Source organism: Onychostoma macrolepis, chromosome 19 (genome assembly GCF_012432095.1).
Source record: "Onychostoma macrolepis isolate SWU-2019 chromosome 19, ASM1243209v1, whole genome shotgun sequence".
Taxonomy (NCBI): Eukaryota; Metazoa; Chordata; class Actinopteri; order Cypriniformes; family Cyprinidae; genus Onychostoma; species Onychostoma macrolepis.
The window spans coordinates 31,757,845-31,782,773 of NC_081173.1; the positions used below are offsets into that span (position 1 = coordinate 31,757,845).

Consider the following 24,929-nt stretch of genomic DNA (forward strand, 5'->3'; position numbering starts at 1 on the left):
TAGAACTTATGTGCATCTTGGCGTTTCCATCCAGCGGTTTTTAATATTCCAAAACGTGCATAAAAATAGGCGGATGGGAACATAGCTACTGTCTCAGCAATGGATGCTCTGCAGTGAATGGGTGCCGTCAGAATGAGAGTCTGATAAAAACATCACAATAATCCACAGCGCTCCAGTCCATCAGTTAACATCTGGAGAAGACAAAAGCTGAAACAAATCCAGCATTAAGACATTTTTAACTAAAATACCATAGAGTCCATAATCCATAATAACTCTTCCTCCAGTGAAGAAGTGCATCTGCTGTTGATCAAAATCCAGCCACATATATTAGTTTAGAGCTGTTTTGTCTTGTAAACGCTGCTTGATCTGCAGATTTCTCTCCTGATTCAGACCAGAACACTTCTTCACTGGAGGAAGAGTTATTATGGATTATGAACTCTATGGTATTTTAGTTAAAAATGTCTTAATGCTGGATGTGTTTCAGCTTTTGTCTTCTCCAGATGTTAACTGATGGACTGGAGTGCTGTTGATTATTGTGATGTTTTTATCAGACTCTCATTCTGACGGCACCCATTCACTGCAGAGCATCCATTGCTGAAACACTGATGCAGAGACACATTTCTCTCATGAATAGCAATACAGATGAATCATTCATTATAGACCGAGGTCCTCAGAACCAGAAGTCATCACAGTTGGGTAAACTTCTAACAGAGGTGAACGGAAACTACAACAAATATCATTTTTGTGTTCTTATTTGATCCAAAAGAACATAATCCAAAATCCATGAAAGGTGTCCATGCTTTAAAGGAATAATTCACCCAAAACTGCTCATCCACTCTGATCTCTGTCTGCTGGAAAAGAGCAGCGGGGACATTCTGACAAACATCTGCTTTTGTGCTTCACTGAACTCATGTCTGAACATCACTGACTGATGATGTCTGGTTCGAACACCTTTCCACTTCTGAAGTCGTAATTACAAATTTGTCGGAAAGAAGGGAATCGTGGCAGACAGGTTCGTTCCAGACTATTTCTTTAAGAAATCGTATTAAAGGCAAAGTGCATAGAAGATATTTAGTCGATATCCAATGGTTTTTGAATAAAATGTAGCGTCCCATTCGTTAACAAACGTTAATATAAACATTAACCTCACTATCTACACCAGGGATGGGCAATGTCTTTTATTACGGCCCGCTGGATCATATTAGACTCGGATGATACATTTGAAAACATTTGAAAGGTAAGTCACGTAAAGATTGCTTTGAGTTTATAATGTTAATACTATCTCCAACCAGGAGAGGTCGCTAGTTTCTAGCCGCTCCCCGTATTAATTTCAGCGTAGTAGGACGTGCACTCTAATGTACACATTCAATAACGTTAGCAAATAATAAATGAAAAACTGACCATGAAACAGTATTTTCCAGTCAATTTCACGATTCGATTCGATTCTTTTGGATATATATCAGGTACAGTACATGCCAAATTTTCTCAAGGAAAAAAATCTCTCAACTAATACTGTAAAATATACACGAGTCAGTTGCTACTACATTACTATAACACCGAAGGTTAAAACTGACAGATTTGTTAAAATTACATTCCAGTTTTTAAAATAATAAAGTTACAATTACATAATAATATTTCTACTTCAATTGTTTTTTTTTGTCATAAAAACTTGATGAAGAACAGTAAAATTTATAATGAATATGTTATATGGTGCATATATTCTACAGTTTAGTTTCTATGTGACTAATGAGTTTATGGCCACCGAATATGTTTTTTCTGAGGTAAATGTGACGTTACGTGACATTGTTTACAAGCCGTTATATTGCTATCTTTGCGCGGCTGAAACACTGAGCGATTACACGAGACAGGATACGGACTGTAAAGTTGTACTCTTTCTTTTAACTCACCTTCAGATGTTTAGTCATGTTTATTTTGTGCTTTAATATGGAGGAGATGATCAGTTCACGTGCGATCTGTCACGCCACATTAAACAGCGCCAAAACGGCATTCATTGTTTGATATCGATATCGTTCCATAAAAATGAGAACCGATTAATATCGAGATATTTTTTTACGCAGCCCTAATACCCATATGTTTGGAAATCTGTTATTTGAATCAACGAGGACGCCAGAGCTGCACTTGCCTCAAATTTCAAAAGTGAAATGCATCGTCTACAAAAGCTTTTTGCCAAATGCATGACAGAAATGTTTGCACTGAACTATGTTCTTAGGGTTTCCGCGGGTCCTTAAAACGTCTTCAGTTAAATCATTTCAATTTAAGGCCATGAAAACTCTTAAATGATACAGAAAGTCTTAATTATAAGAGATCTTAAATTCGGGGACGGAAAGACAAGAATTGCTATATAGATTAATATGACGATTAAACCTTAAAAGCTGTGATTTCACTGAATAAACATGAGCGCTGCACGTTTCATATTTTTAAATGTGAACCAGTGGATCGACAAAAAGCTAATGCATTATAAAAATCTAAACAATTAAGACACTAAGATTTATTTATATTATTTAACATAATAATTGATTGATAATAATTGTTTAATATAATAACTGATACTTTTGACTCATCCCTTTTCTTAAAAATTGTTTAAAGGCTGAGCAACAAAGTTGCATTTAAATGTGTTATATAAATAAATGAAGCTGAAGTTGAAATGTGAAGTGCAGGTCTTAAAAGGTCTTTAAAGCTCTTAAATTTGACTTTAAAAATCCTGCAGATAACCGGTTATTTTATGGTACCATTCGGAATAAATTATTATTTTTTTTAACTGTCCTCTTAGGTTCTTTTGTAATGTTCTGTAGGCCACTAATAAAAAATAGGACCTCTGTACATTTGTTTGTTGCAAATTTTCCCTTCTGAAATAGCTTAACTGCACAAGTTTCATAGTTAATAAAATCTTTAAAAACAAATTACATTAATTATACTTTAATTTCCTTCAATAAAAAGGAAATTGAGTAAGACTGTGTAAAAGGTGTGTGGACGTGGATTAGTAATCCGGCCCCTTGGAATTTCAGTCAAATTAATGATATTTTCACTGTGCAAAATACATATAATATGCATCAAATGTTTATTTTAACGTGCACAGTAAAAAATGCTAAAAACAAAAAAACAACCTTAAATAGTCCAAAGATTATTACGTTTGTACGTTTCGCAAAAAAAAATAATATTTCAGTTTTTCTACATCAAAATATGACAACTTCAAGTTGTATAAAACAAAGATGATTACAGTACATTTTACAGGAAATTGCTATTTATGTTCTTCTACTACAAAATTTCACATTTAATTTAATGCTGTTTGTAACTATTTGTGAAATTCATTAGCAATTTCTCTTTCCACACACGTTTTTTCAGTGTAAATATACATGACCGTAATAGAAAGCAATGCACGCTGAAAAAAATTGAAGCATCGCTAGTTAATTTCACAAATAATTACAAAGAAATGGCAAGGAACACACTGAAACTTAAACATGAAATTCTGAAGTAGAAAAATTTGTATTTTGGACACTAAAAATTCTGTTTTATTTACACCTTGTGTACATATTGTGGGAGAAATGAATAAAACTTAAAAGTCACTATTGCCTATCTAATTTGGAAACGTCTATCAAAATGATCTCCGAGTTTCCCACTGAACCCAAGAGGCCGTTCATGTTCAATTTCTGACTAAGAAACTTATGATAAATCCGACAGCAAGTAAATATTTCTACTGTTAGAATATTCATACTGATTTTAGCATAAATATTGATGCAGCTCTTTCCCTTTGAGGATTCTAGTACAGCCGCGGTTCAGAGTAAGAGGAAAACGATCCGATGAATCCTCACGAGGTCACAAGGTCAAATCTTCCCCCCGCTGAGACGGACCTGCACTCACATGAAGACTCGTCGACTCGAGCTCGAAGAGAGCAGCGCTTCACTCTCTAATGCCTGACTGTAAAACATCTACTATTAGATACTGCTTTATATAAAAAAATGAGTTCAATTTTAAACAGATTATAAAACCTTCAGCATGTCTTTGTAATGATTATGAAATAAACTGATATATTGGATCAGACAGAAAATACAATAAACAAGGCAATGAGCAAAACACACTTCCATGAGGTTGTATTTAAACTGTCAGTGTTCAAAAGTGCGATTTCATCTGTTTTCATATTATTTCCCAATAATATAGCATAAAACGAATGGATATATTATTCACTATATTATCATTTTTCTACTGTATAATCTTAAAAAATAAAACAAACATGTGTCTATCATTTGGATCTTTTTAATTTTATATACTATTTTTAGTTATGAAATTCGCACATGCTTTGCAACATTTTGTAGAAGGAGCAAACTAAAAAAACCAACCCACACAAAACACGACTAAAACACCAACCTGAAAATACATGCAGGATCCTCTGATGAAACACAACACGTGCTGAACACACACACACACACACTCACAGTGGGTTTTTATATACTAATTGCCAAGAAAAACTTTCCGTATTTTTATAATAAAAAACTTTTTAAAAGGAGGACATCCCCAAAATATGGTTAACACACACACACACACACACACTTACATCTTAGACGTCTCTACGGGGACATTTTGTCATATTTAGTTCACTTCTGAAGACAAATATGCCCCAAAACTACAGCTAGTCAGTAAACTCACATTTAGACACACACACACACACACACACACACACACACACACACACACACACACACTCACACACTCACACACTCCACTTACCTGTACATAATTAGTCTAAACAGAGAGGAACATGAATCTTAGAAACATCCTGAAATCAGACCACTGGTTTTTACCTAAATTATTATTGCATTTATTTATTTTCTGTCCAAATACACTAAGTTCTATTAATTTAGCAAAACTCAAAAGATGAGGTAATCTGTCACATCCTATTTTTAAGTTAATAAACTCTGATAGTACAACTCTAGATTTTGTACCATAAAAAATTATTGGAGAATGTTTTACAAGAAAACACCATTTCAGTCTTTCCACTTCAAAACTTCTACTTCTCGTTTAATTCAGTCTGCTACTTACCATTTATTTGTAATTATTTGTGAAATTTACTCACAATTTCTGAGTGAAAAACGTTTCAAATTAAAATGTTTTCCACCAATTTCTTCAGACCATATGCAATAGGATTGTTCTTGTCATCTTAAAATAAAACTATTAAAAACACCTTTGTTAATTCAAATTAAGCTTAAATAAAATAAAATATAAATATTAGCTAAAAAACTTAAAATAGAAAACTTTAGAAATTATATAACTGAATAAGTTCAAACAGAAGCACTAAAATTACTAATTAGAAATAAGTAAAAATAATTTCTAATAAAAATAAAAATGACTAATTCTAATAAAATAATTGCTAATTAGAAAAAAGTAAAAACGAAACCTAAAAAAAAAAAAAAAAACCTAAGTAATCTTACAAAAAATACATAAAAATGACAAAAGCACATAAAGTTACTGAAAAATAATAAAAACTAAAATAATTATAAAAGCTATAAATGCACGTTAACTGCACTTGAGCTCAACATGACTGAATATCTTCTCAGCAGACACACGTCCCAAATCACATACTTGTGCGTTTTGTAGTATAAACAGTGCGAGTACTGCGTTCACACTGAAAAATACAAAAAGAAAAAATGCACTTTAAATACCCGGATGATGCACTTAAATAACCTGGGAAAAAACTACGTGTGGACATGCACTCGACTGTCACAGCTTTAATTACGAAGGTCACGAAGGTGGAGGGGCTATCAGGCTCCGATTATTAATGACAAAATAACCTTAGAAAATTCATACACTACATGGTTAAGTACATAGTGTATAAGTGCATAGTACGTCTCTTCCATCTTTACTCGACCCTCTAACTCTAGCACTCTATATTCTAATTTGCATGTTTTTATATACATAATATACACAAATATATTATGTAAACAAAAACTTTTATTTTGAATGCGATTAATCGTTTGACAGCACTAAAAAAATAAAAACTAACTTTCTTCTCTATTCTTTCTGTATTCTGTTTTCTTTTTATATATTATACAATTAACAAAAAGCAAAAAAGGCCTCTAACACTAGATTTTGAAACGTTGATTTTGATTGCTTCTATTGTCGTCATTTGAAAGTCACTTTGGATAAAAGCGTCTGCTAAATAACTAAATGTAAATGCAGTATATAGCAGAGACCTGCGCGGGATGGATTTTCAGTGGGCTGCTGCGTGCATGGTTAGGCATGGCAGAATACAACCAGCGCTTCCTTTATTATCACTTAAAATCTCAGTTCATCGCCATCTCATAAAGCTCTGTTATAACACAACGAACATACGCAAAACGAATGTCTACACTTTGTGTATTAAAATGAGAAGATTCGTGAGTATATAATTTCAGCCCTGCGGCGAGTGGATTCTCAGTTCAACACCTCTGATTGGCCATTGCGTTCCAGAAATCAACAGCTGAGTCTGTGATTGGCTACACTGTGCAACCCTTTAAACACCCTTTTGTGCAACAGATAAATAACAATTTATATGTTTTAAAACTTTTATGTTTAGATCATTTCTATTTTGCGGGAGTCTCACGAATAATTTTACTCTCCCGCATCCCGCACACACACACAAGTCTCTTCTGCTCGCACCCTGTTGCAGGTCTCTAGTATATAGGGAGTCGTTTGGGATGTAGTTACTCTGTATCCCACAATGCACTGTGTTCCAGTGTCTATGAGACCAATGAAGCGGAAATAACATGCGCTGTGACAAAACTTGCAACGTTTTTAAACTAACCTGGATTAAAAATGCACATGAACCGTCAGAGATGATAAATGGATGCTGTACGTCTGTGTGCTAGCTTTACGAAGTGTGCAGTATGCAGTGCACTATCTAGTACTCACAGGTTGTCGGAATGGCTGTGTAGGGGCAGTGGGCGGAGTTTCCATGCTTCTCTGCCGCGACGTGGCAAAGCTCTTCCTGCGAGCACGAGCGTGCTCTGAAACACACACACAACACACAGAGAGAGAAAGAGAGATAATTATTCCACAGAAACACACACACACACTGGGTTGCTGTCAGTGTTTTGTCTTGTTTTGTGGTGATTCATCCCTCAGGACAGCAAACCTTTACAGAACTTACATTCCTGCTGCTATAAATACACACACGCAGCCTCCATCTCTGCATCGCTCTCTCTCTTCAGTCCCACATATTCATCATGCGGCTCTCAGTATAATCGCAGCAGAAATAAAGCCAGAGGGTTCATGGAAACACAAGTTCACCGTCGAGGATTGATTCGTTCGCTCTCCATCTACTGTTGAAATCTCCGCCCGCTCCACTCAGACGTCGGTAATACCTGGAGTTCTGGATGCGCGCTGATATTCACGACGCTTTCTCTCTCAAAGTACTTGACCTGCCACTTCTAGATCTAGAAACATTTCAGTGTCAAACCCCTGAGCCGTAAATAACCAGATAACTGGGGATGTAACGATGAGCCGGTTGAAAAACCATTAAAATATGTGACGATTCAAATCGGTTGAGATGCTAAACAAATCGCGATACAGCTGGAGTAGGAGTTTATATGAATGTGTCTCGAGGGGAACTGACTGTCTTCAGAAAGGTTTACATGGTATTTTCTTTTCATCTTGCCTCTGAACAATGCATATTAAAGTAGTGTTCATTAGCAGCTGTGCTTTGTTTACAGCAGTAACCAAGGTAACACTGTATCATTGCTGTTCATAAGTGCAGTGCTGCTTTGTTTACAGCGGTAACCAAGGTAACACTGTATCATTGTTGTTCATAAGTGCAGTGCTGCTATGTTTACAGCGGTAACCAAGGTAACACTGTATCATTGTTGTTCATAAGTGCAGTGCTGCTTTGTTTACAGCGGTAACCAAGGTAACACTGCATCATTGTTGTTCATAAGTGCAGTGCTGCTTTGTTTACAGCGGTAACCAAGGAAACACTGTATCATTGCTGTTCATAAGCGCAGCTGTGCTTTGTTTACAGCGGTAACCAAGGAAACACTATCATTGCTGTTCATAAGCGCCACCTGCTGGCAGAGAGTGAATCTGGGTCTCATTCAGCTCGTCTGATATGTTTGATATAGTATAGTTTCACAAAACTAAAGTCAGACCATTCTGCTTTTGCTTCAAATGTTGAAATGATAGTCTCTAATTTAGATTAAAAACTGCTCATGTTGCACGTACGCTGCATCTTTGTTTGGATGATGATTAAAATTCAGTGGTTGCCTCTCATTTTAAATGGAAAGAACACAGACAAAGCCTTAGTTTGCATATATGAAGAGATTTCTTTTATTTGTGTAACTTATTTGATTTGGGGTTTGTTTTAAAATTTCTATTTAGTTTTGTTATATTTCAATTTCACAAAGAAACGTGCAGCAATAGCCTAATAAAAGGACACCTTTTCATTTATTGTATAATGTCTTCAATCTCATTCTGTTAAAAAAAAATCATGAGAAAATCGAATCGTGAAATCAAACTCGTGAATCGAATCATGAGTTGAGTGAATCGTCACGTTCCTACAGATAACTGGACCTCCATTAGGCTACATCCACCCAATCAGTTAAGCCCCGTTCACACCAAGCACGATTACTATAAAGATAACAATATAATTCTAAAAATTGTTCTCAGTATTAAAGAATAGCAGAGTCCACACCTCAGCTATAACGATAAAGGCACAGAGAAACAATATTGTTGGAATCACTTTCAAAACATTTTGGGTTTTTTTCCAGCTGATGAACAATAAAAACATTGACACCCAATCAGAATCCATCCTGCTATAACGAGCTGGAGAATTTAAAGCGGCAGACGAGCGTGTGCTGAGAATAACAGACGATATTGTTCACTGGTGTGGACGCTAATAGTTATCTTGGGCTTTAGTCTCCGCCCACTCACTCAGACTCCACCCACTCAGCTCCGCCTCTTAAAGCATGTTAATGTAAAAATGTAAACTAATAGATATCGTGATATTTTTTCCCAGGCGGTTAATCACAGTACATTAAACAATTGTTTTGTATAACAAGTTTTCTTAAAGTTAAGTTTTAATACGCAAATAATGCATTATCTAATTAAATTTGTGCTAATTTGCATATTTTGTCGAGAACAGAAATCTGAAAATTGTTTCAAAATTCTTGTTTGGTTTTGTTGTAATATTAGAGTTCAAGGTTTTTCCAGAGGATATTTTGGATTTCTCTTGAAAATACTGTCAACAGACAGAAAACAAACTTTTCCCCATGTTTTTAGGAGTAAAATGTTGTACAAATCAGTGTGAAAGAAATATGAATAAACCCATCAGTTAGAAACCTTCAGAATACAGAGAGAAATAAAACTTTTGTAAAAATAATAGTTTTGGTGTATGTAAATGCTGCTGAAGTGGAGAAACAAACTTTTTAACACAAAATTTCATGTTTAATTCAATGTGTCACTTGCCATTTCTTTATACTTATTTGTGAAATTTACTAGCAATTAACAACTAAAAACCGTTTAAGTAAATCCTACACTATTTTTTCAGTATACACTACAGTATTATAATTGTTAACTAAAAATTTAAAATTTTCAGAAGCACATTTCTATGTATTCTCTGTTGTAACTGTCTGTCATCACATGCACACACAACAGTATTTGTATTTTTAGTGTATGGTGTTCATAAAGATATCTAAAGAGCCTTTTATAAGAACAGACACCTTCTACTCCCAGGCTGTTTTGCCTTTTATTACCCATTTCATGGGTTTTAAATATTTATTTTCACATTTAAGCTCAGCTCGGAGATGTAAATGACTAATAACTCCTCACGGCATAACATCTTAAAGCTGCGCTGTGTTTTACATTCGTTTATGTGTCCAAGAAATTTGTAAAATTACTTCTACTCCTTAAAAATATACGATAAAAACTCCAGTCAGATGCTCAACACAAACGCATATCCCTCAGATCATCATCCATTTAACAGCAAACCACAAAGTGTTTTTTCCTGTAAGCGATCAGACCCTCGCACCACTTCACCTGACCGCAACACGCAAGTGTTCTCAGCGCCGCTCGATTACGGGCTAGAAATAGCTCTGTGTCGTTCCTCAGTCAGATCTGAACTCTTGAAGCTGGAGTGTTTGGGAAACCTGTTAGGAAACAATCATCAGAGGTGCAAGTCATCAGCCAAAACTGAAATTGTGTTGAGTATGTGTTCACTCTCAGTTCATCCGAGATCAGGATGAGTGTGTTTCTTTAAGTTTAAGTTTAAGTCGTGACGTATTGTCAAGTATGGTGACCCATACTCGAAATGGTGCTCTGCATTTAACCCATCCAAGTGCACACACACAGCAGTGAGTAGTGAACAAGTGCACACACACACACACACAGTGAACACACACCCGGAGCAGTGGGCAGCCTTGCTCCAGCGCCCGGGGAGCAATTAGGGGTTCGGTGCCTTGCTCAAGGGCACCTTAGTCATGGTATCAAAGGTGGAGAGAGTGCTGTTCATTCACAATCCCCACCTTCAATTCCTGCCGCAAGAATCAAACGGCGCGAGAATCAAACCGGCAACCTTCAGGTTACAAGCCCGACTCCCTAACCATTATGCCACGACATCAGGTTTGTAGAAATGTGTCTCTGCATCAGTGTCTCAGCAATGGATGCTCTGCAGTGAATGGGTGCCGTCAGAATGAGAGTCCAAACAGCTGATAAAAACATCACAATAATCCACAGCACTCCAGTCCATCAGTTAACATCTGGAGAAGACAAAAGCTGAAACACATCCAGCATTAAGATGTTTCTAACTAATCCATAATAACGCTTCCTTCAGTGAAGAAGTGCATCTGCTGTCGTCTCTCTCATCAAAATCCAGCCACGTATTTGTTTTGTCTTGTAAACGCTGCTTGATCTGCAGATTTCTCTCCTGATTCAGACCAGAACACTTCTTCACTGGAGGAAGAGTTATTATGGATTATGATCTCTATGGTATTTTAGTTATAAATGTCTTAATGCTGGATGTGTTTCAGCTTTTGTCTTCTCCAGATGTTAACTGATGGACTGGAATGCTGTGGATTATTGTGATGTTTTTATCAGACTCTCATTCTGACGGCACCCATTCACTGCAGAGCATCCATTGCTGAGACACTGATGCAGAGACACATTTCTACAAACCTGATGAAGAAACACACTCCTCCTGATCTTGGATGGACTGAGAGTGAACACATACTCAACACAATTTATTTGGTATGTGTTTCCATCGTAGTTTATGCATATCCAGAGTGTTTTTATGTGATATTCCAAAATGCGCATAGAAATAGATGGATGGAAACACAGCTAGTGATGTGATGATGCATTTCTCCTAGTCTGATGAAGAAACAAACTCCTCCTAATCTCGGATGACCTGAGGGGGAGCACATTTACAGCTCATTTTGGGTCAACCGTTCCTTTAACGCCTCAGAAATGACACACCTGACCTTGACGTAAAGCTGCAGTCAATATGTTTTTTGCCGCTGCTGAATCAGGACACACAGGCTGACAGCGGAGTGACGTCTGTGTGCTTTACAGTCTTTAATAATCCGTTATGAGTTTATGACGTGTCTCTTCTTCTCTCCGGGTTGGGTTATGACAGGGTTTTTACAGGATTATGAGATTTGTGAGCGCAGGAACAGTTTTGGGAATATCAGCCGTACGCCGCTGTGTGATCTATAAACACGAGCATTAATCATCTGCGTCTGATCTGATTCCAGCCTGCATCAATTACACAATGACACTAAAAATATAACAAACATGAAATCACCACAGATGTTTCATCAGGACTGGAAGAAAACACGCAGATCGTTTGAAACATCTCATAAGACGATCACAGTCAGTAATCCAGGAATACGAGGCTTCCACGAGCTTCTGAAGATCTCATATCGACACTCACAAAACCACCACAGAACTGCACAAAAAAGCCTTATGAAATCAGTTTTGCTTTTTCACAAATTTATTTTTTCAGTTTTAATTTTTCTGGTTTCCATTTTAATGCTTAAATTGAATTTCAGTAGCCAAAAAACGTGTAATTAATTAAAATCATGAAACGTATACAATTTAGTCAAAGTTTAACAAAAAAAAAAAACATTTTTAGGGCCCTATGAAATCGGATTGATTTTTTCTGTATTTCTGTGTTCTCCAGTTTATTTTTTTCTGGATTTCCATTTAATGGTTTAATTAACTTTCATTAATAATATCTAATCAATTAAATTTGTAAAACTTTTGTCAAACAATTTAATAATTTATTAACCTGTATTACTTTTTTGTGGATTTATGATTTAATACAAATTTATTTATTTATTTATTACTAAAAACGGTGGTAATCAAACACTAACAATGTAATGAAATGAAATCAAGCGAAAATTAACTTTATATTTTTGTTAAGGTTTTCTGTTAAAATCAAAACATTTTTTTTAAATTACTGTTATTATTAAGAATTTTAATATGATATAATAACAATAATAAAATATTATTATTGAGAAGTACATTCTAATGTACAATAGTAATATAGTTAATAATAGTTTCTGTCACAACCAAACAGTTATTTTGACGGGTTGTCATGAAAGTTTTTATATGATATAATGATGCTTCTATCAAAATAAAATGGGGATTTCTTTTTGTACGCAGAACATACAGACGTCATATTTCAAAAGCAGTTATTTGCACTCAGAAACGTAATTTGATTAAGTGTACAGCCCTACTTTTGATTTATTCAACCAAATTTCTGTGACATTCTGCATTATTCAGTAAATTCCATTATTATGGCTGCATTGAGTCATAAAAATCATAATGAGCTTATATGATCAAAAATAACATGCCATTATGAGCGCGGATGAGATTAATTAGGACTGAAAATCTGGACCTGTTTCTGCGAGCGACGTTCTGTTGCTAGGGTGTTCTGGGTCGTTGCCAGGGTGTTGCTATGAAGCTGCTCCTTCTGTATTTGAGGAATCAGCGTTTGTCTTTTAGCGCTAGACTTGGTAACCAGCGCTGATGTGCGTCTTCTGACGTAAAGTTTCCTCTCGCTCGTTGTCCTTCTGTTTCTTGAAGTTTGTTCTGAATTCGAGGTCTTTGTTTGGTCGTCATGGAAACTGCCTCCGTTTAAGCAAAAAAGACACACGGAGCTCAGAGCTCGCAGAACACACAAGCTTCATGCATACGAACACAGAAAGACTTTAATTAGTCATAAAACCGCCGAGCTGCTCGGATTGTAAATTACGCTTTCAATTCGCCTGGGTGCGATCGGGTCGCGCACGAAACACACACACAAACACACCCACGCACGCCGAACGCCATTCTGGATGTTAATGCAATGTCAGGCTGAAGTGTGTATGTGTATGTGTGTGTGTGTGTGGGTGGGAATCGCTGAGAGCATCGCTGATACACGTATCACACACACACACACACACACACGCTTGAGGAAGGGTCTCTGTGTGGGCGCGTTTGAGCAGCAGCATCTCACCGGAGAGAAAACACAGAGAACATGAACCTCTGTCCATCATCATCATCATATACATGTGCTTCAGTTCACAAACAAGCTTCATTAACACTCATTATTTACTCACCCGCATGATCTCCTGTTCTCACGCAGGACTATTACTGTTGACTAAAACAACTGAAAACAATGGTTTTAACTGAAATAAAGTATTAATATTAAAAAGTAAATTAAAGATGTTGCATTAGCTACTAACTGACATAAGTTGAAGCACTAAATGTACTGGAAATAAACTGGAAAATGGAAATAGATAAACTAAAACTGAACTAACTTTTAAAACCATTTGTTTTACCTGAAATAAAGGTGAAACTAAATATTAATATTAGATGAAAAAATATAAATGTACATTAGAAATGTTGTATTGGCTACTAACTGGCAAAGGTTTAAGTTGAAGCAAAAGAACTAAAAACAGTAATAAACTAAAACAACTAAAACTATTAAAACATAACATATGATGATTAAAATATAAAGTTAAAAGAAAATATAAATATTGGATGAAAAACTTCAAGTAGGCATAAATTAGAAATATACTGCATTCGCAACTAACTAAGATAGGATAATGGCAATAAATAAAACAAAAAAAATGAAATAAAAATATATATTGAACATCTAATTAGGGGTGGGCGATATGAACAAAAAAATGTTATATCACGATAACGATATATATCACAATATAGTTATTTTTGCTTTTAATAAGGTTTTTATGATATCAATGTTTTTGATACCATAGCATTTTCATAATTCTTGTCAACACTGTCAATATCACAGAAAAACTAATACAAGCCTAAAAAAGAGAAAAACTCAAGCTCACTGAAGATCCAGTAAGTAATTAATTACAAGCAACAGGACAAAAACTACAATAAATAAATGCTACATACATTGTATAAATGAATTAAAAACACTGCATATTTTTAGTTTTCTTTCTCAGCTGTTTACTTTCTGTTAAGACCTAAATAACTGTGTTTACAAGGATACTTGCAAAGACAAGGGATGGGCATTTTTAAAAAATATTGTGTTTGAATATTTGGGCTCATAAAAAAGGAATATTCGTTTATTTAAATGAGGTTTAATGAGAAAGACGTTATTTTTAATAATCGTGTTTTTGTCACGATTTTTTCATGAATATATGGTTGACCTGAAGAATGAAAGCTATATCATACACTTGGAAAATTATGAGCTATAATCACCGCTTATCGACTCTAGGGGCATGACAATACACTTAGCTCACCAGATGAGACAAAATACAGATACTTGGTTCCCTAGAACAAGACAATATTTTAATACTATTTTTAAGACATTTTCATTGACAAAATATTTGTCTTTTAATTACAAAAAGTAAAACACTGCACTTGTATTTTGAAATATTTTAAGTAATCTAGGGCTGTAACTAATGATTATTTTGGTAATCAAGTAATCTACTGATTATTTTGACAATTGAGTAATTTGATATTTTTCTATCAATTGTGATTTTCTATCACAAATCTAGTGAGATAATGAACACTGTTTTCCCAGATGAACGTTAAGCAATTCAATTTCACAGCATATACAGAGGAAGAGTTTAACCCTTTCACACAAGTTACAGTCTTTACTGGTAAATTAACGGTAAGTTATCATTAAGAGATCATGTGTGAACAGGACCTTTTCAAAAATCCCAGTACATTTGTTCTGGGAATCATATCGTTCTTATGGAGATGGCATGGCAAAGCTCCGCTGCTTTTTAATTAGTTTTTCCATGTAAATATGCGCTAGATGGACATCTTTGACCATTGCGCCTCGCAGCTTTTTGTCGCGCTTCTCCATTCATCAGGGCTGCAACTCTGATACTATTATGCGCGTCTCGTGTTTATAAGAGCAAAAAATTCTGATTGGCTAGTAATGTTAGTTTGGTTGAGAGTGAAAGCGGTGCTCCTCTCATACCATTGGTAGGCGAACTTATGGACTCGAAAGTGATATCAACAAGTTTTTTTTTTAAATGTAGGATTTTTTTTTTTTTCGCAGCCAAACGCTGCAGCCAGAGATCCGGCACGGTGCCAGAGAACTTTAAGCCCTGCATTCTGTGATGAAATACAATCAACTTGTTGACATGCTCCTCAGAGCCACACAGTGCATTTAGTTATAAGTGATTTTTATTTTGTGTGCATAAGATTTATCATGGATTCCCTGCATTTACGGTCAGCAAAGCAAAAGTAGTAAAATTCGAAGTGTTTTTATTTTTCAAATAATAATTACAGATCAAGTATTCAAATGTTCGACTATTTGTGCACACCCCTACCAACGACGGGCATTTTCACTGTCTATATTCAATGTGTGCGGCTCACAGACTGTGCATGCATATAACGATGTTGTTTAGATTTCAGCGGCTAAAAATCACTGTTTTTAAACTGCAATGATTAAAAAATGTATGCAACCGATAAAATAGTGACCACGGCGCACCGCAAATTGACGCGAGTGTGTAACTGCAATTAAGACGATAGTCCAAAATCGCTACCTTAATACTGTTTACCAGTATATCGCACGCTCCTATATATAACAACAATTATGAAAATGACAAAAGGACACAGCAAAATTACAAAAAATTTAATTAATAGTTACTGAAAATGAAAATAAAAAATAAAAGCTTATTCAAAATATTTCTAAAAATTATACTAGCAGTAATAAGTAACAGTACACAAATACGGCACTAAAATAAAACTGTTTCCATGGAACACAAGTAAATGCTTTTTGACACACACCTTATAAGAATATGATAAAAATACTCTTTACTTAAAGCCAGTAAATGCACTATTAGAGCACTATAATACACTATTAAAGTATTCTTCATACATTAATTAGCCTATACCTTGTAATGCAGCTCATAATGTATTGTAAAACACATTATAGCACTTATCTATTCAATGCTGCAGCTTATGAAAGTGTAATTCATTAAAACACATGATAAACAACCAATGTCATATATATGTAATCACCAAATATTATAGCGCTTTTTAACTTTTATTATATTTACTGTTATTATGCATCATAATGCATATTAACTATTATTATTTAAGAGATATAATGCATTTATAATTTATAAAACATTATTTCAAGTTTTCCAAAGTCATCTGATGATGCATTGCATGAGAAACATTTATACTGATGCATCCGTGAGACACTGCATTCGTGCTATACAAGCCTTTCTTGGAGATCGAACCCATGAACATTGAAGAAAACGTGAAATTGGTTACTCAATGAGTAAATCTCTCATGTGAAATATGATGGTTTAGCATCATGGTGTTCGTTTACGAGACTCTAGAGAACAAATGACTTGTCATTGTCTTCTGTTATTTGATTCAGTGAGAGTGAATAATCACCTAAATTTCACGCAAAGCATCTTCAGAAGACACTGAGTTGCATGGACTGTTATGCTGTTTTTTGGCACTAGCTGAAGTAAGGACAGAATGCTTATTTTTGTGAACTATCACTTTAAGCTGACAGCTGATCTGGAGTCAGTAAAGATCATATATGAATAATATATCAATCATCTGTGTGGATCTCTGCTGGAGCAGATCACATCACATTCATCTCTTCATCAACTCACCACGACAGACTCGGCCGAAATATTAAAATGATTAGCTGTTTCACATCTGGCTTCTCCGTACGTTTGCCAGTCACACTACAGTCTGTGTAGCTCAGCTGTGAAATGATCGGATGCTGCTCTATACGTACATACACTGATTGATCATATGCTGTTTTTAACAGCCTGACGAAGCATTTTACAAACTACAACAGAATTAAGGACTTTTTTTTTGCATTATTTTGAACTATAAGAATTCAGTTAAATATATTATATACCTTGAAGTTCATGTAATTATTTGCATTATATATTACATATTTACACATTATATTTAGCACTACAAGAATGCAACTTAATGCATTAAATAATTCACAGTAAATTCTTTTGGTTTATATTTTTGCCTTATATTTTAGTGTTATAAGAATTCAATTCTTTGCATTATACGTTTGCGTCATGTATTATATATTTTTGCACTGCAGTTCAATTTAATACATTATATTCTTTGCATTACAGAAATCTGTATAAAAAAAAAAAAAAAACAAGTCATCTGTTTTATCAGACTGAACTGATTACATAAATAAACAAATATTGGCTACTAGTGATGCAGTCACTGATATATTGTGCATTGCTGAAAATTGTCTTTGGCAACTAACTTAAATTTAATGCATTATATACTTTGCATTATATATTACATATTTTTGTATTTTATTTGTGCCCTATAAGGATTCAATTTAATGCATTATATTCTTTGCAGTAAACTGAATCCTTTGCATTACATTTGTGCACTATAAAGATTCATTTAAATGCATTATGCAAATAAATATGGTCTAACACTGATGTATTGCACACCCACACTATTGCACTGATTGTTTTCGGCCGTGACTGATACAGCAGCTCAGGTATCAGATATCAGACACGACTGTAGTGTTGTCACGGTACCAAAATTTCAGTATTCGGTACAGATACCAGTGAAAATCCACGGTTCTCAGTACCAATTTCAGTACCACATGCTAATTAAAAAACACACTATTTTTAATAATAAAGTCAAACAAAAATAAAATGGACAAAAATCAATGCCATTCTTTATACTTATTTTAATTGTGTTTCAAGTTTTTCCGCAAGTAATAAAAGTATGAAAAACAGTAAAGTTTCACCCAAATTTAATCTGTCTTTTAATTAATGAAATTTAAACACATTTTATTTTTTTGGTAGGCTAAATAAAGGGGATTTACGATTAAAATTAAAATATGGAAGAAATATTGTGTGATTATTTCTTTAAAAATAATTTTTTTTTTTCAACAGTAGTAATAGTATCACATACATTCTACTAAATAACAGTAATATATTTTATTTTGAATATTATTATTCTAAATTTTATTTTGACGGGTTGCCGTGAATACCTTTACATTTCTGTGTGTAGCTATATGAATCGAATTTTGCGGCTTACTATTTACAGATACTAGTCCATGTCGCGATTTGATTTAAGTGTAATGACCTACTTTTGATTAATTCATCCAAACTTTGACAAATTCCGTGACATTCCGTGCTAAACTGTAAATTCCGTTTTTATAACTGGATTCCGAGATTCCGTCCGCGTTTTCTGCATCGCGGAAATCATCGGACCGTACGCATCAAGAACTGGGTTGACCGGGTACTCAGTACCACCGGTACTTAAAAAAAAACCCTGGTACCCGTGACGTTTTCATTTTTTTAGTACCGACTTGGTACCGAAGTACTGGGTCTTTTGACAACACTACACGACTGTACTCACCTCACCAGCGTAAAACACTGCTGATCAATAACCCAACCAGCTGCAGTCACTCTACACCAGCATTTAAACCAGAACACACTGCAGAACATCAAGAGATCAGAGCATTATTGCAGCCCTGGAATGTAATAAAAGTGTTTCCAGTGGAAGAAATCCACTCAATATCAGCAAACCTCCAGAGATCTACAGCGACAGACCCAAACCAGCACTGGATTCACTCTCATTGTCATGAAGTTTAGCATTTCTCAACTTTCTGACGCTCTCACCGCTCAATCCCACAATCCCACAGGAGCCTGTCGCCATACAGAGCGACTGAAAACAGTGAAGTCAACCATCACTAGTGCTAGTGCTGCTAGTGATCTGATCAGAGCTTGTGAGTGATTCCTCAATCATGTGTGCTGCAGAACAGACCATAATATCACCGAGACTGACCCTAGCAACAGCATAGCAACCATGTACAGCAAACACCACTCACAATTCCTGCATGTAAAGATCCTGTTTAATTCAATATATGTTGGAGATGACAGCGCTCTCATTAATCATAAAAACATTTAACACATTCCACCATAGTTAACCCACGGCAGAAAATGTCAAAAAAGTGTACAGATTCTGTGTGGGCCGCATTGAAAACTGTTTTCGGCAGAGATCCACAAGCTACAGTAGCTATGCTGGGAATTAAAGACGAGCAAACCCAGTATGCAGTGTGCATACAAACTACATTCTCAATATGTATACAGTGCCTACTATTTTTATAAAATATTATGTAAAACAGTGTGCATACCATCTACATCTTTGTAAATATATTTCATATGCCGTGTACTACTTTTATAAAAAAAAAGTTTGTGAAACAGTTTTGCAGTGTGTATCTAAATATTTTTGAATATGCATGATATACTGTGTGCCATTTTTATAAAATAGTATATAAAACAGTATGCAATATGCATAGCATCTAAATATTTCTGACTATACACAATATAAAGCATACTATTTTAATAAAAGAGAATGTAAAACAGCATGCATTCTAAATCTTTCTGAATATACATGTATATTGTGTTCTAATGTAAGTATGCAATATGCAAAGCATCTAAATATGCATGGTACACTGCATACCACTTTTAAAAAATAGTATGTGAAACAGTACGCAGTGTGCGTACCATCTAAATATGTTTGAATATACATGATATACTGTGTATCATGTTTATAAAATAGTATATAAAACAGTATGCAATATGCATAGCATCTAAATCTTTCTGACTATACACAATATAAAGCATACTATTTTAATAAAAGATGATGTAAAACAGCATGCATTCTAAATCTTTCTGAATATACATGTATATTGTGTTCTAATTTAAGTATGCAATATGCATAGCATCTAAATATGCATGGTACACTGCATACTACTTTTAAAAAATAGTACTGTGTACCATGTTCATAAAATAGTATATAAAACAGTATGCAATATGCATAGCATCTAAATCTTCTAAATATGCATGGTACACAGCATACTACTTTTACAAAACAATATGTGAAACAATATGCAGTGCGCATACCATCTAAATATTTGTGAATATACATGATATACTGCAGACTTTAATAAAATAGTATAGAAACAATATGTAGTATGCATGATACATTGCATTAACATGATGCATTGTACAATTTGTATAAAATAATGTGCAACTGCATGCATACCAACTCCTTCTGACTATACACAATATGCTGCACACTATTTTTACAAAATGCCTTGTGAAACAGTACGCAGTATGCACAGCTAGACTGTTGTCACATGATTTTGTTGCATTATGTTCAGTGCACATCATCCAGTTACAATCACAGAAAAACATCCAGATGTACTTTTACATGTAAATCCAATTTTTGTGAAAAAAACATCTCAACTTTAGTCAGTCTGATCTATTAATGAGTCAAGCAAGAAATGAATACATCATATCGCATCCAGTTTGTCACAGTAATGTAAGTTCAAGTGCAACGCACTGCACTGTGGCATATACAGCATGTCTCGCAGTGTGCACTGTATGCATACTACACATTTCAGCAAATCCATGTATGAGACAGTTCAAGTGTGCAGAGCATACAGTGCAGAGAACCAGCATATGCCAGGAGCAGTAAATAGTATTCTAGTACAGTACTGTAAACACACACTATCTAGGTGTGTGTTCGGCCGGTCTGTAGGGGGCAGCACTGAGCAGGGTGGGACACATAACAATCTACAGTTAATCAGGAGCACTGCAATAATAACACACTACTGTACATGAGGACGATAACTATATGTGACACTGGACCACACAACCAGTCATAAAGGCCAGTCTGAATAAATAATCTTTCCATTGATGTATGGTTTGTTAGGATCGGACAATATTTGACTGACATACAGCTATTTGAAAATCTGGAATCTGAGGGTGCAAAAAAAAAAAACTAAATATTGGGAAAATCGCCTTTAAAGTTGCCCAAATGAAGTCCTTAGCAATGCATATTACTAATCAAAAATGAAATTTTGATATATTTACGTTAGGAAATTTACAAAATATCTTCATGGAACATGATCTTAATATCCTAATGATTTTTGGCATAAAAGAAAAATCAATCATTTTGACCCATGCAATGTATTGCTGGCTATTTATAATCACTGCAGACTCACTTAAACCCTGAAAGGAAATAGTGTATCATTATTTACTGTCCTAAAGATCAATTCGGACCGAATTAGTCCTCAGCCTGTAACTTACAGTGAAGTGAGCCTCAGGTTTAGTTTGCGAGTTCTTACCGGAGAAGAGAGAGCGCAGGCGTCGGGCCTCAGCGCGTCTCTCCGTCCGTCGGTCTCTCCGCTCCAGTAACTAATGTTATCATGGAAATGTTCAGTGCGTTCCTCAGGCATCTGTCATATTCTCACTGTCCTCAGATCAGTTCTGTCAGGCGGGAGAATCACTGTCTAACTCTGTCCTCACGCGAGTCGAGTTTGCTGCGGACATGTGCAGTGCTCTTCTTCATCACCGGCTCATTATAAACAGAGAAAGTCATCCCTCGTTCATCGATATCTCACGCGTGATCAGCGCGCGGTGCTCTCCGCGTCCTGCGGCGGCTGCTCCTCGGTCTTCAGTCCGGCTGTCGCTGCGCTCCGCTCGGCCCGCGCTCGCTCGAGTCTCCGCTGCCGTTTCCAGGGTGACGCGCAGATTCCCGCCGGCGCTCATCGTTCGCTCCGTGGTGAATGCGGCTGGCGCGCGCGCGGCGGGTTTGTCATTTCGCCGACTTGCGAGCGATCGCGAGCGATCTTCATCCCGTTACTCCCGCATCGTCGAAAATAAACGCGATATTCAGCGCGACGGTTAGACGCGAGCCAGGAATGATCCTGCGTGGGCGGACCGCGCGCGCATCACCCTCCTCATCCTCATCTTCATCTCACACTGACAGAAGAAAAAAAACCATACAGCCCTACAGCGCGCGTCTGACAGACTGAAGAGAGATCTGCTACTACGCTCCCGCGCGCGCGAACACACCTCTAAAATAACGGCCGCACAGTGTTTAAATTCTACTGTCTTTAACCGTCACCTTAAACATTTGAAACTTCAGCAACTGCCAGAATTTTAACCGTCAGTCTGGATGAGTGGCGTGCTTCATTCACAACGAACCGAGTTCGATTCCGGCGCTGGAATATATCAATTCCATTTTTTTTTTAATGATCAGGTAAAATAATCTGTTTGTCAGGTGATATTAGTGATTAGTCTTCGCTTCAACGGCTGTACTACTACATTCAGTGAGTCTCATGACTAAAGTTAATTAAGAACTTAAAACGCAAAGATAACTTACTCTTAACGTGACACTGTCAAGTCCCATTCTGTGAATGCTTCACATTATACGCGTCAGCAAATTAATGAAAAGGTATAAAACATAATTTGAGGGAGTGATTTTAAAATTCAGAACGGGATCTATCAAAATTGTGAATAACACACACTCGCACCAGAGATGAGCCCGATCTCGGGTCACACACCCACTCAGAGCCACGCTCGCGATGGTTCGGTCCGCAGCCGCGCTACACAACGCAGCATGGAACAAACCAACTAGCGCACGGGGGGGCGAGAGTTGGCTGGTGGCACAACGACTTACAGTTTCCATGACAACACAAGCCTTCAATCTGTGGATGGCCGTCCTCCATATTAAATAAGAACGAGTATAAAGCAAAAGGAAAAATAAAGAGAGAGAGAGAAAGATGGTTGGCCAAAGTGCTTTTGCTCCCCCGAGCCATCGCTTAACACACAGCTAGGCGATCTGTAATTATTGTCATGGTTACCAGCAGAAAGGCTGTGTGTGTGTGTGTGTGTGTGTGTGTTTCAGCTCCTGAAATACAATCACATGTATCTGTGTTAAGCAATCCACATACGAAATCGTATACAGTAACACTATGTGTGTGTGAATTTTTCATGTTTATATGTAAATATGTGTTTAAGTATGAATATAAATATATGAATAAGGTAATACAGCACCAGGACACCCTGCTGTGCATAAACAGGCTGGTATTCACACATAAAGGTGCATGTATATTTCTGCATGTTTGCATACACAGAAACATATAACATCAACATACTGACAGCAACTAAACACGAACCCTTTTATACTGAATACGAACAACTTTGGAGACTTGCCAGTGTTTATGAATATTTTTAGAATAACAGAATATTAAATTCACAGAGACTTTTGCTAACAGCTTTCAATGAATAGTAGCTTAAGGGCCCACAGTTAACATCAAGAACGATATTTATAACAATAACTATAAAGATAAGGGCCTGCTGACACCAAGAACGATAATTATAACGATAAATGTTTACGTTAAAGGCATGTTGACACCAAGAACGATAACTATAACAACAAACATTAACGTTTAAGATCTGTTGACACCAAGAACCATAAATATAATGATAAATGTTAATGTTAAAGGTTAAAGATAAGCGATGAAGATAAACTGGAAAAAAACACTTTGAAAGTGATTCCAAAAATATTGTTCATCTGTGTTGTTACTGTTACTGTTGTGGTGTGAACTTCTTTTAAATTTAGAATGATTTTTAAAACTATTTTATCTAAACTATTTTACAGTTATTATTATAGTTATTGCTGGTGTGAACAGGCCTTGAGAGCGATTATTAACTTTACATTATATTTATTGGCGATGGTGTGAACAAGCTTTTAGATTGATTATTAAAACTTCTTTATAGTTTTCGTCCTTTGTGTGAACGGGCCTGTAAAGTGATTATTAAGCTTTATTGTTATAGTTAACCATGGTGTAAAAGGTCCTTTAACCTGCTTGAAAACTCAAAAAAGGTTGCTAGGTGACATATTGCACTAATTAACATATCCATGATGTCAATGTGCCATATTTGCATTCTGCCCAGTGTCAGTTCTGCTACATCATCTGACAGAATCACTAGGAACTTTTTAGCACAAAAAAGGAGCGTATAATGCACTGTTATTAGACAAATCGGGCTGTGCTCATACTACCCTGATGATAGGTTATCTGTGCTGTATGCATTTTGTAGTGTATATGTAAAAACTTAAGTACATGTGTGTGTGTGTGTGTGTGTGTGTGTGTGTGTGTGTGTGTGTGCGCGCGTTTTTGTGAAAAGTCAGGACATAGATGTGTATAATGACGAGGGTATGGCAGGTATTACAAGGAGAAGGTGACATCTCAGGACATTGAGCCATGACCCCACTTTTCAAAACGCTTATAAATCACACAGAATGAGGTTTTTTGGGGAAAGTTGAAATGCACAGTCTCCTGTAAGGGGTAGGTTTAGGTGTAGGGTTGGTGTAGGATGATAGCACATACAGTAAGTACAGTATAATAACCATTACGCCTGTGGAATGAACCCACTTTTCACAAAAACGAACATATGTGTGTGTGTGTGTGTGTGTGTGAGAGAGTGTGTGTGTGTGCACTATCTTTGTGAGGGCCGGTTTGAGTTTTAGACCATCGGAGTGAGGACAATCTTGTAAAGTGAGGACATTTTGGCCGGTCCTCACTTTCTGGGACCCCTTTAAAGGCCTGTTTGAGGGTCAAGACTTGGTTTTAGGGGTCAGGTTATTATTGGGTA

General features: G+C 36.0%; 1 protein-coding gene across 6 annotated transcripts in view; it reads right to left on the reverse strand.

Moving 5' to 3' along the window:
• Positions 1 to 24,929, reverse strand: part of syngap1a (synaptic Ras GTPase activating protein 1a) — an 86,002-nt gene that overhangs the window by 41,235 nt on the left and 19,838 nt on the right. For 4 of the 6 annotated variants that reach the window (XM_058753547.1, XM_058753546.1, XM_058753548.1 and 1 more), the window contains exon 4: positions 6,904 to 6,998. In XM_058753547.1, the coding sequence (XP_058609530.1) occupies positions 6,904 to 6,998 (95 nt within the window). Of the gene's footprint in view, positions 1 to 6,903; positions 6,999 to 21,613; positions 22,229 to 22,653; positions 22,995 to 24,929 lie in introns of those variants that run through there. The other 2 variants (XM_058753550.1, XM_058753549.1) reach the window with 2 other exon arrangements.